The 21,243-nt window shown below is 38.9% G+C and overlaps 1 protein-coding gene, 1 long non-coding RNA gene and 1 pseudogene across 2 annotated transcripts in view; 1 reads left to right on the forward strand and 2 right to left on the reverse strand.

The window, feature by feature from the left end:
• LOC133744100 (RNA polymerase II C-terminal domain phosphatase-like 4) overlaps positions 1 to 18,630 on the reverse strand; it is a 40,642-nt gene extending 22,012 nt beyond the window's left edge. Inside the window, exons 1-3 of the mRNA XM_062172232.1 lie at positions 18,533 to 18,630; positions 18,063 to 18,214; positions 17,847 to 17,932 (exon numbers count right to left, since the gene is read on the reverse strand). Of these exons, the coding sequence (XP_062028216.1) occupies positions 17,847 to 17,932; positions 18,063 to 18,214 (238 nt within the window). The 5' untranslated portion in view covers positions 18,533 to 18,630. The remainder of the gene's footprint in view (positions 1 to 17,846; positions 17,933 to 18,062; positions 18,215 to 18,532) is intronic.
• On the reverse strand, positions 12,905 to 15,547 carry LOC133744105 (uncharacterized). The gene is made up of 3 exons (XR_009863381.1): positions 15,408 to 15,547; positions 13,693 to 14,662; positions 12,905 to 13,487 (listed from the first exon to the last, which is right to left on the reverse strand). It is a non-coding gene; the product is annotated as an uncharacterized LOC133744105 (long non-coding RNA).
• Positions 18,248 to 20,997, forward strand: LOC133744328 (aminopeptidase M1-like; annotated as a pseudogene).
• Positions 20,998 to 21,243: the final 246 nt, after the last annotated feature.

A 21,243-nucleotide genomic window follows, 5' to 3' on the forward strand; every position in this document is an offset into this window, starting at 1 on the left:
CTTGTAGTTATAATAATTCTACTTACTAGACCAAACGAATCAGTAGTACTTTACTTCTGGATGGTGTAGGATATGTCCTCTCCTCTTACTTGTATTTAGTTAAAACTAAGAGAACAAGAAGCTTTTGAGTGATGAATTCTCACGCACATTCATTCAATATACAGAGGCATATTTATACAACCTTATACAACCCTAATTCTAGACTAACAAGGAAAGTAATCAAATCACAATTACAATCCCGATTCTATACAATTAGTATAATTCTATTCCTAATAGTAATCCTAAAATATCTGTGACTCACAACACTCCCCTCAAGTTGGAGCATACACATCTCGAATGCCCAACTTGTCAAGTGAGTCATGAAATACTTTGACTAACACACCCTTAGTCAGAACATCTGCTAACTGCTCCTTAGTTGGTACGAATGGGAAGGCAATCAGGTTTGCATCCAACTTCTCCTTGATAAAGTGTCAGTCAACTTCCACATGCTTCGTACGATCATGCTGCACTGGGTTATGTGAAATTTCAATAGCTGCTTTATTATCACAAAAAAACTCCATAGCTCTTTTTGGCTTGAACCCCAAATCACACAATAAATTACGTAACCATAACAACTCACATACTCCATGTGCCATACCTCTATACTCGGCTTTAGCACTTGACCTTGCCACCACCTTTTGTTTTTTACTCTTCCAAGTGACAAGGTTCCCTCCAACAAATGTAAAGTAACCCGAGGTCGATCTCCTATCAGTAATACTACCAGCCCAATCAGCATCAGTATAACCACTCACCTCTAGGCAGTGATGTTTTGAGAAAATAAGGCCTTTCCCGGGAGCTCTCTTTAGATATCGCAGGATTCGCACGACTGCATCCATATGGTCTTCACTTGGGTTATGCATGAACTGGCTCACCACACTTACTGCATACGCCAAATCATGTCTAGTGTGACCCAAATAAATTAATCTGCCAACTAACCTTTGATATCTCGCCCTATCAGTCGGGACTTGGTCAGGGTACTCCGCTAACCAGTGATTCTGTTCAATTGGTGTATCAGCTGGCCTGCAATCTAACATGCCCGTTTCTGACAGCAAGTCTAGAACATATTTTCTTTGGCACAAGAAGATGCTGCTTGTGAGCCCCCGAAAATTTTATTTAAATTTTAGAAGGTAATTTTTCGCCAATAAGATTTTCGCAAGGTGATTTAAGTAAAGAAATCGATTTCGGAAATTGTTTTGGTGTCGCGACCACCTATTGGACTTTATAATTTAAGTTTGGGCCTTATGATTTAAGTTTGGGCCTAAATTCTTTCATTTGGGCCTAGAAGGTTACCGAAGTTTAGTGAGGCGACCGTTTGTTGAAGTTTTGAAGACGATAAATTAAGTGGTAACAAAGTTTTGGATTTTTAGTTTTAACGAAATCGAGTTTGGACTCTAGGCGAAGTCGAGAAATTACTAAGGACGAGAGAAAGGAAAGTTACGAGCCCAAAACCCGAAGGAAATCAGCTAGGAGAGTTCCGTAATTCATCGCAAGGGCAAAATGGGTGTTTCACAAACATGGGTATAAATAGAAAAGGGGCAACTAGAAAACCCTAGAGCCCTCACTCTCCCTCTCGGCCGCGTTCCTCTTTCTCTCTCCCCGACCTCTCTTTCTCATCTTCGCTCTCTGCCATCACCAGATACTCCAGCTCCGGCCACCACCTCACCACACCGCTTTCACCAATCGACGCAGCATTAAAATCCGACCTAAGCCCAAGCCTCACCACTGGCATGCACCGCCGGTAGCCTCCACATGCAACCATCGCAATTTCCGCCACCATGCCTAGCCGGAAAAGCTACTTCCGACCACTTTCTCCACTCACCGCCACCACCACTCGATCCAGCACCCAAAACTGACCAAACTCGAGCCTCACCTTTCGACATACACGCCCACAGCCACCGTACCCAACCACCACAGTCGCAACACCACTGCCCCTTCCTCGTTCGTCAATTTTCGACCATCACCTAGCCACACCGACACCACCGTCAGACTCAGAAAGCCCTAAAGAGCAAAACCTGAACCGTAGCCTCCATCTCCGACGCCGGGAAACGTCATACGAGTTTCGCCCGAACTCGTAGCTCTGCATGCCTTCATTCTCCGGTCTCTAGCTTGAATCGAGCTAAACCACCTCCATAGTTCGAATCAGTACCTCGCAGTCCTTCAAAGCCCCTAGTTCTGACCTCCGATTCCAACTAGAGCTGCCGCACGCGCCACCGCTGGCGCGTGAGCACCCCAACGCTGTCGTGTAATACCGCCGACGACCTCTCCTTGCTTCTGTAAGACGAGCTAAAATCCCTCTTGGTTAATTGATTAAGTTTTAAATCCAGATTGGAATGGGTTATTAATCTTGAGTTCTTTGGTTGGCATTCTTGAGTCCTGAACATGGAAGCAACGATGGGATTCTGAAGAAAAAGAGGAGTTTTTGGTAGTGGCATCTGATGGGTTACGGAGGATGATAAAAAAACAAGAAGAACTGCAGGATGCAGTATGTCATAGAGACTGGTCTCGATAGGGTTGAGTTAGGGTAAGAAATCCTAGCCTTGAACTTATGATTTCAGTTTTGTTGGGATATTGAAATTGATTGATTGAGCAGGTTGTTTTGTGGTGGAGAAAAACACCTGAATTGTTGGGTCGAGGACATTAAGCCGAGGCTACCAAAGAAAGGATTTGGAAAGGTTATGACTTATGAGAAAGGTAATGACATGATGAAGGAAACGGATTTCTGTTTACTGTGCTTGTATTGTATCGCTTGAAATCGAAAGAAATAAGTGGAATTGGATAATTGCTTACTTTATAGTACTCGGCTGAGTGTGAATGAGTTGGTGTGAATGAGGCTATGTGTGTGTGAATGGCTATGTTTGGCATAGAAGGAAATTGATTAATGAGAAAGGACCATTTTTGAAAATGAGTTAATGTTGTGAACAATGTTAAAGAAAGTGAGTAATCACCGATGTCGAGTGGGGTTCGGAAATGAAAATGGTGGATTTTATTTGTTTGAGTTAAATTAGGATATTGGATTAACGTTCATGAAATAAGGTTAAAAATCAGAGTATTCTAGTGTTGCCATATCCCAAAGTTATCATAAGAAAGTGATCATTCGGGAATGGTAATTACTATTTGTTTGCTAATATTTAATGGTTAAGTTAAAAATGGTCAAACTGGTTGACTTGAAGTACATTAAGGAAATAAGTATAATCGCCATATCTCAAATGGTTCAAATGCCATTTCATTTGGATTATTTGAGAATGGTAAGGGTGGTTGTTGCTTAAGAAAGGAATACTAGGCAATGGCATCAACTATTTAACCCGAATTTTATTATCAAAAGAAATATGATCACCATATCCCGAATGAACTTACTATTCTAAGTGAATTGTTCAGGAATGGTTTTTTAATAATTATCGATCATGGGTTATTTGGTGAGTTTTAAAGTGAGTTATGAATTAATTACTTATCGGTATAATTTCTATTAAAGAACTCGAGCGTGTGCACATGAAATTGGAAGAAGTATCGAAAGTCGGAAACGAAGCTAAGTTTGGGCGAGCACTCCATATCCAGGTAGGGTGAGCTGTCCCTTCCTTGTTAGAGGCTTTTCTATATGTGGAATGCTCTAGTATAATAATATGTTGATTGCAAGTACGTTTTTGGTTGTTCATTAGTTGATGCCTCGTGATATCCGTGTTTCCATAACTGATAATTGCTTATTGTGAAAACGAGGCTAGACTTGCATGTTGAGATACTGTACCCACTGTATGTTTGTACTTGTGACCTGAAAGTGAATGGGACCTAGACGCGTAGATTCCTAGGGATCCCACGGTGTCGATAACCGTGAACCTCCGGAGGGGGTCGTGCTCCTATGTTTGTCGAGAAAGAGTGAGTATAGACAGTGAACCAGTCATAGGAGACTCAGGGCCAGGAAATGGACACTTTCGCTACTTGTAGTCGGAAGTACTACAGAGTAGTTGGCCGGTTCTCGAAGGATGACGAACCAGGTCGGTCACCGATTTGTTTTATTTTAGCCGGCAGGTAAGTATCTCGGAGCTCCAAATTGTGTGAAGCATACTGCATATGCTTATTAAAAAGAATAAATGTTTGTGGTTGCCTATTTTTAAAGTATTTTCGATAAACGTGCACAATATTATGTAGTAAATATTTTTGATTATTATTATTATTATTATTTTCAAACCTAGCATGGTTGGGGCGGCCCCTACTGGGCATGCGAGGACGAAAGCTCACCCCTACAATAGTGTGCAGGTTTGAGCACGTGGTCAGGGAGCGTACAGGGGAGGCACATGGCTCGGCTTGGCGTATTCTTCTTTGACTTTATCAAAAGAAGGTTTTGGTCCTTTATCGGATTTTGAAGTAGCTTGTTTATTTACTTTTTATTTAGGATTAAATTCAGTTTACTCCCCTAAGGTTTGGGGGTAATTTCATGTTAGTCCATGTCCTTTCAATTTAATCAGTTTACCCCCCAAGTTTTCCAATTTCAATCAGCCGTGTCCAATTTCTACTATTCCGTCCAATTTGGACCGTTAAGTCTGACTTTTGAGGGCTAAAATGGTCATTTCAAGACAAAAAAAAAAAACTAAAAAAAAAGGATTTTTTTTTTTTCTTTTCTTCGTTTTTTTTTAAATTTTTTTTTCTTCTTTTTTTTTCATTTTAAAATTTTTTTCTCCATCTTTTTATTTTTATTTTTTTTTATATAAATTTTGTCTTCAACCTATACACCACAAGTTATAATAGGTTTATAAAAACAAAAAGATACTCTAGGTGGTTGAAAGTCTCTCACTGATCTACGATATTTATGATATATCTCCGATAAAGAGAAGAATTTTAGGATATATCCCCAATAACTTGTGGTGTATAGGTTGAAGACAAAATAAAAAAAATAAAAAATGAAAAAACAGAAGAAAAAAATAAAAAAAATAAAAAAACTAAAAAACAGAAGAAAAAAAAATATAAAAAAAAGAAAAAATAAAAAATTCCTTTTTTTTTTTTGTCTTGAAATGACTATTTTAGCCCTCAAAAAGCAGACTTAACGTCCAAATTGGATGGAATGGACACGGTTGAAGAGAATTGACAAGCTTGGGGGGTAAACTGATTAAATTGAAAGGACATGGACTAACATGAAATTACCCCCAAACCTCAGGGGGGTAAACTGAATTTAATCCTTTTATTTATTTCCTACTCGTTTACCAAAACTTCAAGAGGCCCGTAACCCTGGGGCGCGTCTCTCGCACTTGTAGTTACTTAGTGATTTGCCTTCCAAATTGGGCTCCGATTGTAAGCCCAAAACGTATAGCCCATTTCAAATTCCGCTTTTGAAAATATGCTGTTCGGTTGCTAGAACGATTTGTCCAAGAAAGTGTTTTGTGAACCAACAATCTAAACCCAAAAGGCCTTGCGATTTTGGGTTGATGTGTTGTCGGGATGTCATTTGTGACATGTCGGTTTCTCATTGGCTCGGAGTCGTGGCGCTGTGGGACCTCCCTCTCGGGTCACCACACTGGTACTCCCCCTGGCCACCTCTATCCCAAGGAAGTATCTCAAGTCACCAAGGTCTTTCATCTCAAACTCTGAAGCTAACTGTTGCTACAACCTCTTAATTTCCTCTCAATCATCACCTGTGATCACCATATCATCAACTCGTTACTTTACCCTTCTGATGCTTAAGGAAGAGAGTATGATCCCAGTTGCTTTGTTTGTAACCAAACCGCTTCATTGCCTGAGTAAAGCGTCCAAACCATGCATGGGGGGATTGCTTCAACCCATAGAGTGACTTCTTCAACCTACACACAACATCCGTTTTATCAGCAGTCTCATACCCGGGAGGTAGACTCATATACACTTCTTCAGCCAAATCTCCATGTAGAAAAGCATTTTTCACATCAAGTTGCTTGAGAGGCCAATCCAGATTAGCCGCCAAAGAGAGAAGCACTCTGATAGTATTGATCTTAGCTACGGGTGCAAACGTCTCATCATAGTCTACACCATACGTCTATGTAAACCCTTTTGCTACCAATCTCGCCTTATATCTACTAACTGAGCCATCTGAATCATGTTTAATTGTGTAGACCTATTTACATCCAACTGGCCTTTTCCCTTTAGGTAACATCATCAATTCCCAAGTGTTATTCTTCTGTAGGGCTTCCATCTCTTCTTCCATCGCTTTTGACCACTTTGGATCTCATAGAGCATCCTGCACTTTGTTAGGAATAGATACAGAGGAAATCTGATGCACAAACGACTCATATGACTTGGATAACCTATGTGTAGATACATAATTGGCAACCGGGTACTTAGACTTAGCTTTAAGACTAGGTTCATATTTCTTTGTGGTTTACCACGAGTAGAACGAGAAGGTAAAATAGACAAATTGGGTTCAGGTATTACCTCACGTTGACCTTCAGGATCTTGGAGAGTTTGGCTCGAGGGAAGAGATGAAAAGGAGGGAGAAGTTTCTAGCGATATTGCATCTCCACCAATTTCTATTTCGTTTTCTTCTCTGTCTCTTTCTTCTTTTTCTTCTCTTTCTTTTTCGTCCTTTTCTTCTCTTTGTCTTTCTTCCTTTTCTTCTCTTTCTTCCGTTTCTTCTCTTTCTCTTTCTCCTCTTCCTTCAGTTGAGTTATCTTCTTTGTCTTTGTCTTCTCCTTTTTTTTTCCTTTTCCTTCAGTTGCGTCACTTTTTATTTCTTCTCTTTCTTTTCCTTCAGTTGCGTCACTTCTGTTTCTTCTCTTTCTTTTCCTTCGGTCTCTTTTCCTTCTTTGTCCTTTGTATTGCTGCCACTGCCACTTACCATCTCTTCAAAATAACCATATTGCTCCCCCTGAAGAGAAGGGTGAGTGGGAGAAAAATAGCAGGCATCCTCGAAAAATGTGACATCCATAGTCACATAGAATTTTTTTGTAGGAGGATGAAAACACTTATACCCCTTCTGATGGGTCCCAAACCCAACAAAAACACACTTTAAGGCACGAGGTTCTAACTTCGAGCGTTGGTTCTTAGGAATATGAACAAAGGCAATGCACCCAAAGACTCGAGCAAGAAGATTATGGAAAGAAGGAAGAGATACATGGGACGAGAGGACCTCAACTGGAATATGATTTTGGAGAACACTAGACGACATCCTATTGATAAGATGAGAGGCAGTGAGAACTGCTTCTCCCCATAAATACTTGGCCATATTTGCACTAAAGAGAATCGAACGAGCAACTTCAAGAAGGTGGCGATTCTTACGCTCAGAAACACCATTCTGTTCCGGGGTTTGAGGACATGTGGTTTGATGTATGATACCCTGTGTACAAAGATATTCTTGGAACTCACTGCTCATATATTCCTCCCCATTGTCAGACCGAAAGAGTTTGATCTGACCGTTGTACTGTGTATGAATCATATTTTGAAATTTTTTAAAAGCTGGAAACACAGCATCCTTGGATTTCAGTAAAGCAATCCAAGAAACACGAGTACAATCGTCAATAAAAGACACAAAATAACGCATACCAGAAGGAGTAGGATCCCGTGAGGGTCCCCATAAATTAGAATGAATCAATTCAAAAGGTACAAGACTTTTATTTGAAATACTCAAAGGGTAGCTAACTCGATGGCTTTTGGCCAGAATGCAAGTTTCACACTTAAAAGATGACTCTGAAATACCCAAAAATAAAGAGGGCATAGACTTTCATATTACTAAAGGAAGGATGACCAAGACGACGATGCCACAACCACACTTCATTCAATCGCTGCTCAGAACTCGAAATCAAAGCTACTGGGGCCTTCTTCCCTGGTGTTATCCCCGCATACATCCGATCCAGATGAAACAACCTCCCCCTCAAATCTCCTCGGCCAATTATCTCCCTGGATTGAAGATCCTGAAAAACCACATACATGGGAAAAAAGGTTACAGAGCACTGAGATTTAGTATTTAATTGAGGAACAGAGATTAAGTGATGTGACAAATCAGGAACATATAGCACATTCCTAAGCTCTAAGTTTGGTGTGACTCTAACAGTTCCTATTCCTAATACGGGAAAGGCTTCACCATTAGTATTAGTAACTTTGGACACTGGTGGGATTGAGAGAGAGGTAAAGAATGATTTATTGTAAGTCATATGATCAGATGCACCAGAATCAATAATCCAAGTATCTTCCCCAACAAAGTCAGAGATAAATAAAGCCTTACCAAACTTACCTCTTCCAACAAAAGAGACTGAAGCATTACCCGACTTTTGATCCTTTTCCTCCATATCCTGGTAGTCCGGGTTTTGAATTAAATTTGCAGCAGTGGTACGGCCCTGTTGGTTAGCTCCTGATTTATTCCAGGTATTTTGTTGATTCGGATACCCATTCAATCGATGACACTTAGTCCTCCAATGCCCATAATTCTTGCAGAAAGTACAGTACGGCCGTGTTCCTCCTTGATAACTTGGTTGTGGTCGAAGTTGTTGAGGTGGTGGTACATATTTTGACGGTGAAGGCTTGGTTTGGACAGTGAGACTTGATAACTCCGAATGGATTGCTTTGGTGCTATCCAGTTGATCGAGTCTCATCTTTGCGTATATATGCAAAGGCATCCTCAAGAGTAGGTGGAGTTCCACGTCTGAGCAACTCACCCTTTGCACTAGCATGCTTGTCGTCGAGACCATGAAGGAAGATATGCAGCCTCATTAGATCCTTCTCTTCATTGTGTAACTTGATGTCATCAGCATTCTTCATCTTGTTGGGACTCCTTTGATCAATTTCCAGCCATAAGCCTTTGAGGGCAGCATAGTATACTGCCACAGGCCGCCCACCCTGAGTCATCATGAATGCCTTGGTATGGAGCTCATGTATTTGTGCAAATCTGAGTTATTCAGATACAATTGCTTCAGAGTGCTCCAAATTTCTGCTGCAGTTTCACACCCAATGATTAATTGTACTACCTCATCCGTCATGGCCTTGTAGAGCACAGACATCACAGCACCATTGTGAGTTTCCCACTTTGCATATCCTACATCTTCTTCATTCGGTGTCTTAATCAATCCATTCACATATCCCATCTTGTCCATATCGCAAAGATGAGCAGTCATCATCTTCTTCCAAGTACTATAATTCGTGCCATTCAGCTTGGCACCCCCAAATCCCCCTCCTGAGGATTCTTGATTCACAGATACCTCCACCTTCTGCACATCAGAAGTCATAATCTGCTTGGAACTTTCTTCTCCACCCATGATACTTGAACTGCAACAATCTTCTAACCTTAAACTGCGGAAGCAACGAACAATAAACCAAGACCAAAAATCTGGGATCGGATTCTTGGCTCTGATACCAAGTTAAAACTAAGAGAACAAGAAGCTTTAGAGAACAAGAAGCTTTTGAGTGATGAACTCTCACGCATATTCATTCAATATACAAAGGCATATTTATACAACCTTATACAACCCTAATTCTAGACTAACAAGGAAAGTAATCAAATCACAATTACAATCCCGATTCTATACAATTAATATAATTCTATTCCTAATAGTAATCCTAAAATATCTGTGACTCACAACATATTTCCCTTTATTTTTAATAAATCTTTTTCCTCGCAAAAAAAAAAAAAAAAAATGCTCCACATCATCTACATCATCAACAATGAACTTGTCAATTTTCTTTCCAAGTCTTTCTTTTATCACAATGTTCCCTCTAGCTAGCAGCATCACCTACTTCTATCTTGGTTGGTCTTAAGATATCAGAAAGAAGTCTTTCTTGCAAAGTAATCTTACCATTTGACTGCTTCGCAGTTTCCCCAACATTTGCAAGAAATCTTGTACCTTCAAAACTGCAATAAAATTTGCTATAGATGGCTTTTGCAACAGATGTTTTGCCCATTCCACCCATACCCAAATTCCAACCATGTGAACATCATCATCTAATCCAACACATAATGATTTACTAATCTCTTCAACGCGAAAATTTCACACCTAGCGAAAATGAAGTCTGATCATTGCCCCTTGCTCTTGAAACTCCATTTCAATATAAGTAATTTTAGATCTAATCCTCTCTTTCGTTTTCATGCTATGTGGATGCAACATACTGATTATAGAGAATTTGTGGATATGGTTTGGAACTCTTCTGAGGGTGATCTAATTTCTAAAATGGATAAACTTGCATCTGAGTTGCAAATGTGGAACAAAGAGACCTTTGGAAATATTTTTAGACAAAAAAGAAGACTGCTGGCAAGAATAGGTGGGATTCAAAGGTGCTTATGCATTAAAGATAACCAGTTTATGAGAAAGCTAGAGCACAGTCTCACTCAGCAGTATGAAACCATCCGGGATCATGAAGCAATGCTATGGAAACAAAAATCTAGAGAAAAATGGATCAAGGAGGGTGGTAGAAACAAAAAAAAATTTCACATCACAACTATGGTGAGAAGAAGGAATAAAATCGATGGCCTTTTTTATGCTAATGGTGTGTGGAGTGAGGCTCCGGACAACATGAAAATACAGCAATGAAGTTCTTTCAAAAGCTATTTGCATATGAGGAAGGTCCTGAGTTGAGAATCCTTATCCCTTCCCTTTTTCCTACTATTGAGCATACAAGATTGGGTGACCTTGCTACACCTGTAACTGCTGTTGAGATTAAATTTGCTCTTTTTTCTATTGGCAATTTAAAAGCTCCAGGATTTGATGGGTTTCCTGCTTTATTTTACCAAAAGCACTGGAATATGTGTGGAGAAGAAATTATATATTCAGCTGGTTTCTAATGCTTTTTACACTTGTTAGATTCCTGATGGTTTAAACCATACACTCATTACCTTGGTGCCCAAGACTCAAAGTCCTAAACATATGCACTTATTCAAACCTATAAGCCTTTGCAGCACCCTTTATAAAATCATCTCCAAAATCATCGTTGCAAGGATTAGACCTATTCTCACTAGTTGGATCAGCCCCAACCAAGTAAGTTTTGTTCCTGGAAGGCACATCTTTGACAATATCCTCATTACTCAAGAGATACTCCATAAGTGCCAATCAGCAAAAGGTAAAAAGGGTTTCATGGTGTGGAAGATTGATCTTTCCAAAGCCTATGACAAGCTGCGCTGGAGTTTTATTCACCAAGTCCTTACTGAACTTATGATTCCTGACTCACTTGCAAAGCTCATTATGCACTGTATAACTTCTACAACCTTTCAGGTTATTATGAATGGGGACTTATCTAGCAAATTTAGTACTAGCAGAGGGGTGAGGCAGGGAGACCCCCTTTCTCCATACATTTTAGTTTTGTGTATGGAAAAATTATCTCACTTCATTCAATCGGCTATTGAGGTGGGTCAATGGAAGCCAATTCAATCCTCAAATTCTGGACCTTTTGTTTCTCATTTGTTTTTTGCAGATGATCTAATCTTATTTGCTGAAGCTTCTACTCCTCAAGCTAGAGTTTTGAAGAAATGCATGGATATATTTTGTGGCCTCTTTGGACAATCTGTAAATTTTGAGAAGTCCAATTTATATCGCTCTCCAAACATCAAGAGGAGGATAGTTAGATCTATTAGTCGAGTTTGTGGCTCTCCTCTCACCTCTAACTTGGGAAAATATCTAGGTATGCCTCTCATTCATTCTAGAGTTAATTTGCATACTTACTCTGATCTTGTGGATAAAGTCCAGAACAAGCTTGTAGGTTGGAAAAGCAAAGCCCTCAATATGGCTGGGAGATTGACACTTGTTCAAGCTGTTACAACTTCCACTCCTATCTATGCCATTCAAACAACTAAGCTTCCTGCCCCTACATGTGATACTTTGGATAAGATGAATAGAAATTTTCTTTGGGAAGATTGTGAGGAAAAAAGGAAAATACATATGGTGTGCTGGGATTCTATCTGCAAGCATAAAAACGATGGCGGTTTGGGAATAAAAAAAACCTATGATATGAACAAAGCCATGCTGGCAAAGATGAGCTGGAGAATGCTTCAAAAAGATGAGGGTCTATGGTGTCAGGTTTTTCAGAGTAAATACTTGAAGCATGATAATATCCTAGATCCAAATTATAAAAAGCCTACTAACTGCTCCTATACTTGGTCTAGCATTTGCACAGGTACTTCTGTTATGAGGCAAGGGATTGGTAATGGGAATTCTATTTCCTTTTGGAATGACAACTGGTCTGGTATTGGTATTCTATGTGATCATGCTATTGATCAATCAATGGTTGATAAGGACCTCATGGTTCAAGATTTTTGGATTGGAAAAGAGTGGGATGCCACCCTGCTTTTTGCATGTCTTCCTTCTGAAATAGCTGAGAAAATCTTAAGTATCCCAATTGGCCTATCAAACTCTCCTGATAAACGAATCTGGTTACACTCTTCTATTGGTAAGTTCTCAGTTAAGAGTGCTTATTCTGGAGTTATCAATCCCACTATGAGGAACAATAGTATATGGAAGAGTATCTGGCACCTCAACATACCTCCAAAACTCAAGATTTTTACATGGTTGTTTGTGCATAAAAGATTGCTCACAAATGTGAACAGAGCTAGGAGACACCTAACCATTGATTCTAGTTGTCATTGTTGTCCTGGTGAACCTGAAAGCATGCTTCACCTCTTCAGAGATTGTCCCCAAGCTATGGCCATTTGGAAGTGTTTTCATATCCCTGCCACTATCTCCAGAACTTTCATGTTAGATTGGGATGGTTGGATATCTGCAGTATTCTTCAAAAAAATTGTAAGTGCATTGGCTTCAATTGGTCCCAACTTTTCATTTTCATCTGTTTGTTTATTTGGAAGTGGAGGAATAAGGTAATTTTTGATGCAAACTTTAGCTTTCCTTATAATTCGATCTACTGCTATTATTACCCAATATGTTACTGAATGGATCAATGCTAATCAAAGGAGTGATCGACGTGCATCCTAATTTGAGAACTGAGTTAATTGGCTGGCAAAAACCTCCATCTGGCTACTTTAAACTCAATGTTGATGGATCTAGAACAAATGGGGGTCTGATTGGTGTAGGTGGAGTTATTAGAGACGATTCTGGATCTTGGATTGCTGGCTTCAAGAGAAATATTGGGAAAGGAGATCGAGGTTCTTCAGGCTGAGGCATGGGCCCTATTCTCTGGTCTGCAGATGGCTATTGCTTGTCAAATCAAGAAAATAATTGTTGAATCTGACTCTGCTGTGCTTATTAATCTCTTGCATAGTACTGATGCAGACCTTCACCCTTTGGGAACAATCATATCCAACTGCAAAATTTTGCTGCAGTCCTTTGACCATTATACGATTAATCACATACAAAGAGAAACGAACATGGTGGCTGACATTCTTGCCAAGACAAGCACCGATCAAGACTTGGGAATTTGCTTCTTCTATACACCTCCAGATTTTATTATTCAAGCTGTCTTAGATGACATAGCTGGCATTGCTAGACCCAGGAGTATTGTAACAGCCTTGGCTGACTAGTTCTGTCTACTAGTCAATAATGTCATCGAGAAGCTTTCCCTCATTCCTGTCGATTAAATTCAGAAATAGAACTAAGACTCGGTGCGCAACTACAATGCTGAATTCATTAAATATCTTACCGATAGAACAGATTGCCAGAGGAAATAAAATTTGAATAAAGGGTGAAGCTCTACAGATGCTAACAAGATGGACCAAAAAGAAAAAGAAAATTAAATTTAACAGCTAGCAGTAAAAAAAGGGCGAGTGACTACCTATTACTAGTACTAAGATGGAAGCCAGACAAATTTGCAGCTTCATGAAGAGCAGCTATCCACCTGGATACATTCTCTGCATATCGATCTATTTGCAGCTTTATAAATTACAAATGCCTTCGCAAAACTACCCGTCTGATGCCTGACATCTGAAGGATCAACATGACAGAATATTGGAAAAATAGCTTGTCTCAATGTTTCTCTACACTCCATGATCTTCACCAGCTCATCAAGACACCATGTTGAACTTGCATAGTTTGCTGAGAAGACTATGAGAGAGATCCTAGACCCTTCGATTGCCCTGATCAATGACAGTGATACATCTTCCCCTCTCCTTAGTTTGTTGTCGATGAAGGTATGGATTCCAGACGCAACTAATTTACTGTGGAAGTGGCTCGTGAAGTAGTTGCGTGTGTCTTCACCTCAGAAGCTCAAGAACACGTCGTAGGATGAAGCCATTTCTGATTTGCTTCTGCCTCTGAAGCTCAAGAACCCGTTCTACCTTAAGTAATTGCTACTCAAATAAGAAATGAATAAAATCCAATGCTCACTCCATCATCTAGACAGTGAGGTGGAATCTTTTCTTTTCCGGGTAATTTCCATGAATAAACTCATGTAGGACTCCAGTTGACTAGCCCTTTATTTTTTACCAGCTTTTTTTTGTTACTTTAGCCTAAATTGATTCTGTGACAAAAAAAATCTCTATTTTTCTTTTCATACCTATCATTTTGACAAGAATATGCACATAACAAATGCAACACAAGATGCGGTTGCTAATTAAGGCTAGATTTGTGGCCTTGACTGAACTACATATAGCAGTCCATCTTTTACCACACATTCAATGTCCTTAGAACAACCGCAAATGCCTCGTGCAATTCTTGACAAGAGTGAGACTTGGAAGGCTCCATCTATGATCATCCGACCACTCGAGTAGTCCAATACAATCTTCTCCTCTTTATCCACGACTACACTGCAAAGTTAAAATACACATTAAATGGCTCTCTTTGGGAAACAGGGCACGACAAAACAATGCTTTGCATTTATTCTTACATTTCAAAATAAATGCCTTTTCACTATGAATGCAGAAACTCAAATGGTCAAATTGAATCTTTGCACCAATGCCGTGTGACTGTAGTGCTACTGTATCGAGAGGCCAACAAAATGAATCTTCATCTACTTTGATTATGGTCAAGTTCAGAATTCCAGGAAGGTTGACTCAGAGCAACTTGACCCAACAACTGAGCAAGTTGACTCAGGAAGGTTGATTCTTGGGAACCAATAATGCAAAAGACAAATTATAAAGTAGTGAAAATTCGAAAAAGATGTTGGCTTCGTAACCAAAACTAATTGAAAATGGACGAAGTTAACCCTTATCCTTACAATCCCTTAAAATAGGTCTATTTTCCAACATGGAATTCATATTCTCAACACTAATGTTTGCCCATATGATGGTGCAACTGTAAGTGACCCAGATATATCACCAGGCAACCACAAGCTAGTTACTGAATGTTAATTGTTGAAGAAACAAGCTAGTAGATCCAGTAATATATGCCATTCAAAATGTTGGAAGAGATTTAAAATTCAAACTTCCCATTCCAAAAAAATAAGAATAAAGGAAAAAAGTTCTGAAGGAATATTCTGTAACTATATTGATTCATGCAAATTTTTATTAGCCATATGCTTAAACACAAGTAACTAAACATTCATACGCTTACCTTGAAAATCAATTAGTTTCAGCATAAATAGTAACCTGCGGTCGCTAAACGCTAGATTTGTGGCCTTGACTGAACTACATATATCAATCCATCTTTTACCACACCATCAATGTCCTGAGGACAACCATAAAGGCCTTCTAATATCTTTTGCGCGTCTGCAATTCTTGAGAAGAGTGAGGCTTGGAAGCCCCTATCAATGATCATCCGATCGCTTGAGTAATCCAATACAATCTTCTCCACTTTATCCATGATTACACTGCAACATTATGACAACCATTATATGGCTCCCCTTGGGAAAGAAGGCAAGACAAAAGAATACTTTGAATGCATGCATTCTTCCATTTCCAATAAATGCCCTTTTACTAAGAATGCTGAAACTGAAATGGTCAAATTGCCTCTTTGCACCTATACCAAGTGATTGTGGAGAGTTGACTGTCAAGGCCAAACAAAATAAATCTACTTGAACTTAATTACTTCTGATCGATGGCAAAGAAAAGTTAACCAATGACTGACTGGCGATTTCAATTACATAAGACTGGATGGTTTTAACTTTTGACCACAGCATCGTGCCAATTAATTGTGAGATATCCTAGGTTTTTCTAGCCTTACAAACCGTCCATATGTATCTAAAAGTACATAACTTTCTGAAGCTGACTCCTCCATTCCAGGAGTGAAAAGATGAAAGTTCTTTGTTCTTTACTTCATTCATATTTAAAATTTAAGTTCAGGACAAACCTGTCATAATGCCCAGCACCTGCATATCCTTCCAGATCCTCAGTATTCGAGTCTGATCTGAATATGACAGACTGCTTGCTATACAGCCCTATTGGCTTGCTGGGATAACAATTAACCTGAGAGCCATAATCATGCTTGAGATGTCGATTGGTGAATGAAGCAAATATTGTCATCTGATATATTAAAAGTTACCTTACAATAGGAGAGTTTAGATTGGCTTTCTGGGATATGAACTTCATCTCATCCAGGATATGCACCCACCAGAGTCTCTCCCAAGCCCTTAACTGTCTGTATTTTATAAAGAAAGAATGATGATCACATTTGATGGGGTGGTGGGGGAGAGATTTCAAACTTAGAGACAAGTCATGCCTCTGCAAATTTCTGCAGTATTCCCTGATAAGGGGGTTTTTTGTGTGAATAAGAAAGGATAATCGGCACAAATGATTTCTTGAATCAATACAGCCATGCATATGTTCTCATGGTCTAGTTTAGCTTTCTTACGACTAATATATAAAAGCTCTTTCATTCCACTTTGAAGCCCAAACCGTTGAATAGGGAAAACAATAGATGTCATAATAGCATCATATGATGGATCTTACGTCACCAGAGTCTTGTAGTCGTGCAGCAATTTCTGCCCGATATCTTCCCTCTCTTGAGTATGTATGCAAATGTCACACCAGACTGCTCAATCAACCTCTGGAAAACACATATCTCCAAATGACCCAGGATGTTCACGCATATCCACCATTGCAGATGCTTCTGCACATAATTGCAAGAAAAGTTCAAAAATAGGACAAGAGTAACTATATTCTTTGAGATGGAGAAAAAATCATATTAGAAATAATATCCTGTGTTCAAAGCAATTAAAATTTGGATGTTTATTACTTATAATATCCTGTATCCAAAGCAATCAAAACTTGATGGTTATTAGATATGTACTCTATAGCTATCTCAGCCACACACAAGCAAACACACTCATTTTTGTGGGGGTTGAATCCCACACTAAAAACTGAATACACAGTACATTCACTGTTGGATGGCTTCAAACCATGTTTTTCCCAAGTAATCTGCTTCTCTCTTAGAGAGAGAGAAAAAAAAATACTAGTGGAAAGGTTTCCCAATTGAAAAAACTTTTATGTTTTCTTAAACAGGAAAGACGTTTCCTCCGGAACACTTTTGCAAGACAATGAGCATTTCCTTAGTTTTTTCTGGCATTGTTATGAAATACCATAAAACTTTTTCATCACCATAACTGAAGCATAGTGAAAAAAAAATATGTCCTAAAGTGTAAATTTCAAAAATCTACCAAACAACGTTTTTCATCAAAACAAACAAGGCCAACAGCAAAGCAGTTCATCAAGTCTTTAGACAAACAACCAATAAACTTGATTCATATTTGAACTTCTGTTATACATCTACATATATACAGCCTACAATAAATGCACTTAACTTTTCAGCTTTCACCAATTTTAATAGACAGGCAAACAGACCAATAGGTAAATAGACATAACAAAAAAAAAACAGAGAGAATAGGAGCACTGTAATAAGTCTTTGAACAAAAGCTCCCTCACTAAGTAAGTTGGTCTTAGGTATGCGTCATCTGAGACAGTTCAGAACACTTTGTACAGTATCAAGAAGCCATCTTCCAGTGCTTGGGGTTATAAAACGAAACACTACAGAATCCAAAAGATATCAAAATATTACCTGAATTTTGTTCTGAAAGTCCTTGGGAAGTCGACCCATTAGTTTCCTCTACGCTTTCCAAATTATCTCCCTTACGCCTTTTTATCCTGCAATGCAAGTCACAAAGTTGTATCTAAATCGCTTCAAATAGAACTTTGACTTATAGTTCTACAAAAACTGTAGTATCTAATAGAAACTCCTACTGCATTAAACACAAAACAAAGAAAATGTCCACACCTGCTCTCACTTTCAACATCATCAGCTTCTTTATCTTCTTCATCTTCTTCCTCTGGTGATGGCTCGGAAGAACCGGACTCCAGTTCTCTCTCAAGCAACCCAGCAAAGGCATCACTGCTAGAAGAGTGTAGTGGAGACTCGGCAAGACTCATCTAAATTGTAGAGCCAATCGAACACATTAACAAATGTTCACCTCAAAGTCGAGGTAAATAGAAGATACACGTACCTCAAAGACACCCGACAGAAAAAGGATCAAAATTTCTACTATATTTAACCCCCCAAAACAAAAGGACTAGGTTATGAACAACCAAATTGGTACCAAAGAAAGACCTAACAAGTTATAAGAAGCTAGCAATTCGATAGATTAAATGAGAATGAAAAAAGCGTAGAAATCGATTTGGGTGAACGCCAGCAAAGCACGAAGGAAATCGAGACGCCTAGTAAAGGATGAAATGAAGTAGTGAACGTACCGTGGTTGCGAAAGACTTGTTAGGATTGCAGAGTGATGGGGCTCCTCAAATTTTGAAGCTTTGGAAGAGAGAGAGAGAATAGGCCCGGAAGAAACTAAGGGGGGTGTATTCAATTAAGAGTCGAAGAGATTGTTTTGTATTTTAAAACTCCATAGGTATTCAATTAAGATTTTAAAAAATCTTTTAAAATCTTGTGGTATTCAATTAGGATTTTAAAATATCCATTCAAATCCGATGGTATTCAAAAGTTTAACGATTCTCAAAGATTTTATCAGATGCTGGATTCTGTAGGATTTTAAAGTACTTGGTATAAATAGAAAACTCCATCAGAAATCCACTCATCAGAGGTAAGATTTTGACGAACTCTCTCATTCTCAAGATGAATAGAGCTCAGGAGAAGACGAACTGACGAGAACCTCAATGTTTCTCTGTTCTCCGATAACCAACGTTTCTCTGATTTTATTTGTTCTTTTTTCCGAAATTCTCCGTGCCGCGACATAACGCTGAAGTGGGACCTCGTCGGCTCCGTCGCCATCGACCTCGAGATCGTCGCCGATACCCAGTTCATAGTCCTCAACGCCGCCGAGCTCTCCATCAATGCCGCTTCCGTGTCTTTCTCTCAACGAGACTCCTCCAAGGTATCACTGATCTCCGCATCTTTGCCGTAGTATCTGACATTCAATCAGTAATTTTTAGGGGCACTAATTGATCAATTGATTGTTAAACTAATATCTGTCTTAATTTTTGAAATCAGTGACATCGATTTGAAGGCATGGTATATTCACTAATTTAGATGAATAACTGAATGCTTGGTCAGGTTTTCAAGCCATAAGAAGATGGCATTTTGGTTATGGAGTTTGAGCGTCCACTTGGGCTGGGAGTTTTGGCTTTTGGGTTCGAAGGAAATTTGAAAGACAATATGAATGGATTCTATATAAGGTATTATTATTCGAATGTAGAAAGTGTTGCAGACTCTTCCAATGAAATTTTGATTTGAATTCTGTGCAATACATATGAGCATAATGGGGAGAAGAAAAACATGGCAGTTAAACAGTTTGAACCAGTTGATGCCAGGCGGTGCTTTCCATGTTGGGGAAAACCTGCTTGCAAGGTCTCTTTCTCTCTGACTCACACACAGTTGGTTTAAGTCTTTCTAGTATCGTGTTTAAATCAAGACTGGATCATGTTCATAGTTTTCTAGTTACATATCTTCAATTAAGAATAACAAAGGGTGTTTTTGGTTAAACTGTGGCACTTGCAGATCTAATGACTGGAGATTATTAATTGTTTCTTACTAGTGCTGTGATTTACAGGCTACGTACATTCAAAATTACATGAGAAGATGTACCATCTGAATTAGTAGCTCTTTCCAACATGCCGGTTACGTTTCAGAAGAAAAAGTAACATCTGAAGACAGTTTCGTATCTAGAATCACCAATTATGTCTACATATTTGCTTTGCAAGTTGCTGTCAAGACACTTGAATTGTACAAACAGTATGTTTATATATCAAAAAGGATTATTGGTTATTCATTTTACAATCTGTCATTCACACTTCATGCATGCTGTAGACAATAAGGATGGTTAATCAAGTTTTTATTTCCTATGTGCTCATGCTACATTGTTCCTTTTGGTATTTTAATACAAAACAACGATGACATGTTCTACAGATATTTTGGTGTGCCTTACCCTATTGGATATGGTTGCAATCCCTGACTTTTCTACTAGGGCCACGGAGAATTATGGTTCAGCATTCTGCAGCTTCCAGCAAGCAAAATGTTACAATAATCGGGGCACATGAATTGGCACACGAATGGTTTGGCAATCTTGTAACCATGGAATGGTGGACACATTTATGGCTCAGTGAGGGATTTTCAACATGGATGAGCTATTTAGCTACCGAGAGTTTGTACTCAATTTCTTGATGAATCTACTGAGGGTCTAAGGCTGGATGGTCTTGAAGAATCCCACCCCATCGAGGATCTCCACATGCTGCTGAGGTTAATAAAGTATTTGATGCAATAAGTTATACAAAAGGTTCTTTTGTTATTTGGATGCTACAGAACTATCTTAATGCTGAACCCTTTCAGAGGTCACTTGCTGCATATATAAAGAAACATACTTACTCAAATGCAAAGACAGAAGACTTATGGACTGCCTTTAAAGAGGGATATGGTGAACCTGTGCACAAGTTGTTTATGTCGAAGTCAAAGATCAAAAAGTGAAGTTTGATCAGACACAATTCTTGTCAAGTGGTTTCCAAGGCAATGGAGAATGGATTGTGCCAATAACCATATGCTATGGCTGGTATGATGTACGCAAGAGCTTCCTACTCAAAACAAGTCTGAAACTCTTGACATAAAGGAATTTCTGGGTTGTTCAATAGCAGAGACATATAGAAACTCTTTTTTTTTTTTTTTCAAGTTCGTAATTTTCTCTGGCTATCACATTCCATGGACTTTTTAAAATCCAAACTAATCTAATAAAACATTGCCTGAGAATCTATCTAAATCCATATGGAATACAATCCGTCGAATTCTGTAGAATCTAGCAAAATCCACGGATTATAAAAAGTCAAACACAATCTTTTAAAATCTGAATTGAATACACTCCCCTAAAGCGGATTAATAGAATCGGAAACCCACACGACGTCGTTTTGTATAACAAAAGAAAATAATTATTTTTCTCAAGTAACCAATATATACGAAAAGC

The sequence above is a fragment of the Rosa rugosa genome, chromosome 4, assembly GCF_958449725.1.
Source record: "Rosa rugosa chromosome 4, drRosRugo1.1, whole genome shotgun sequence".
Classification (NCBI taxonomy): domain Eukaryota; kingdom Viridiplantae; phylum Streptophyta; class Magnoliopsida; order Rosales; family Rosaceae; genus Rosa; species Rosa rugosa.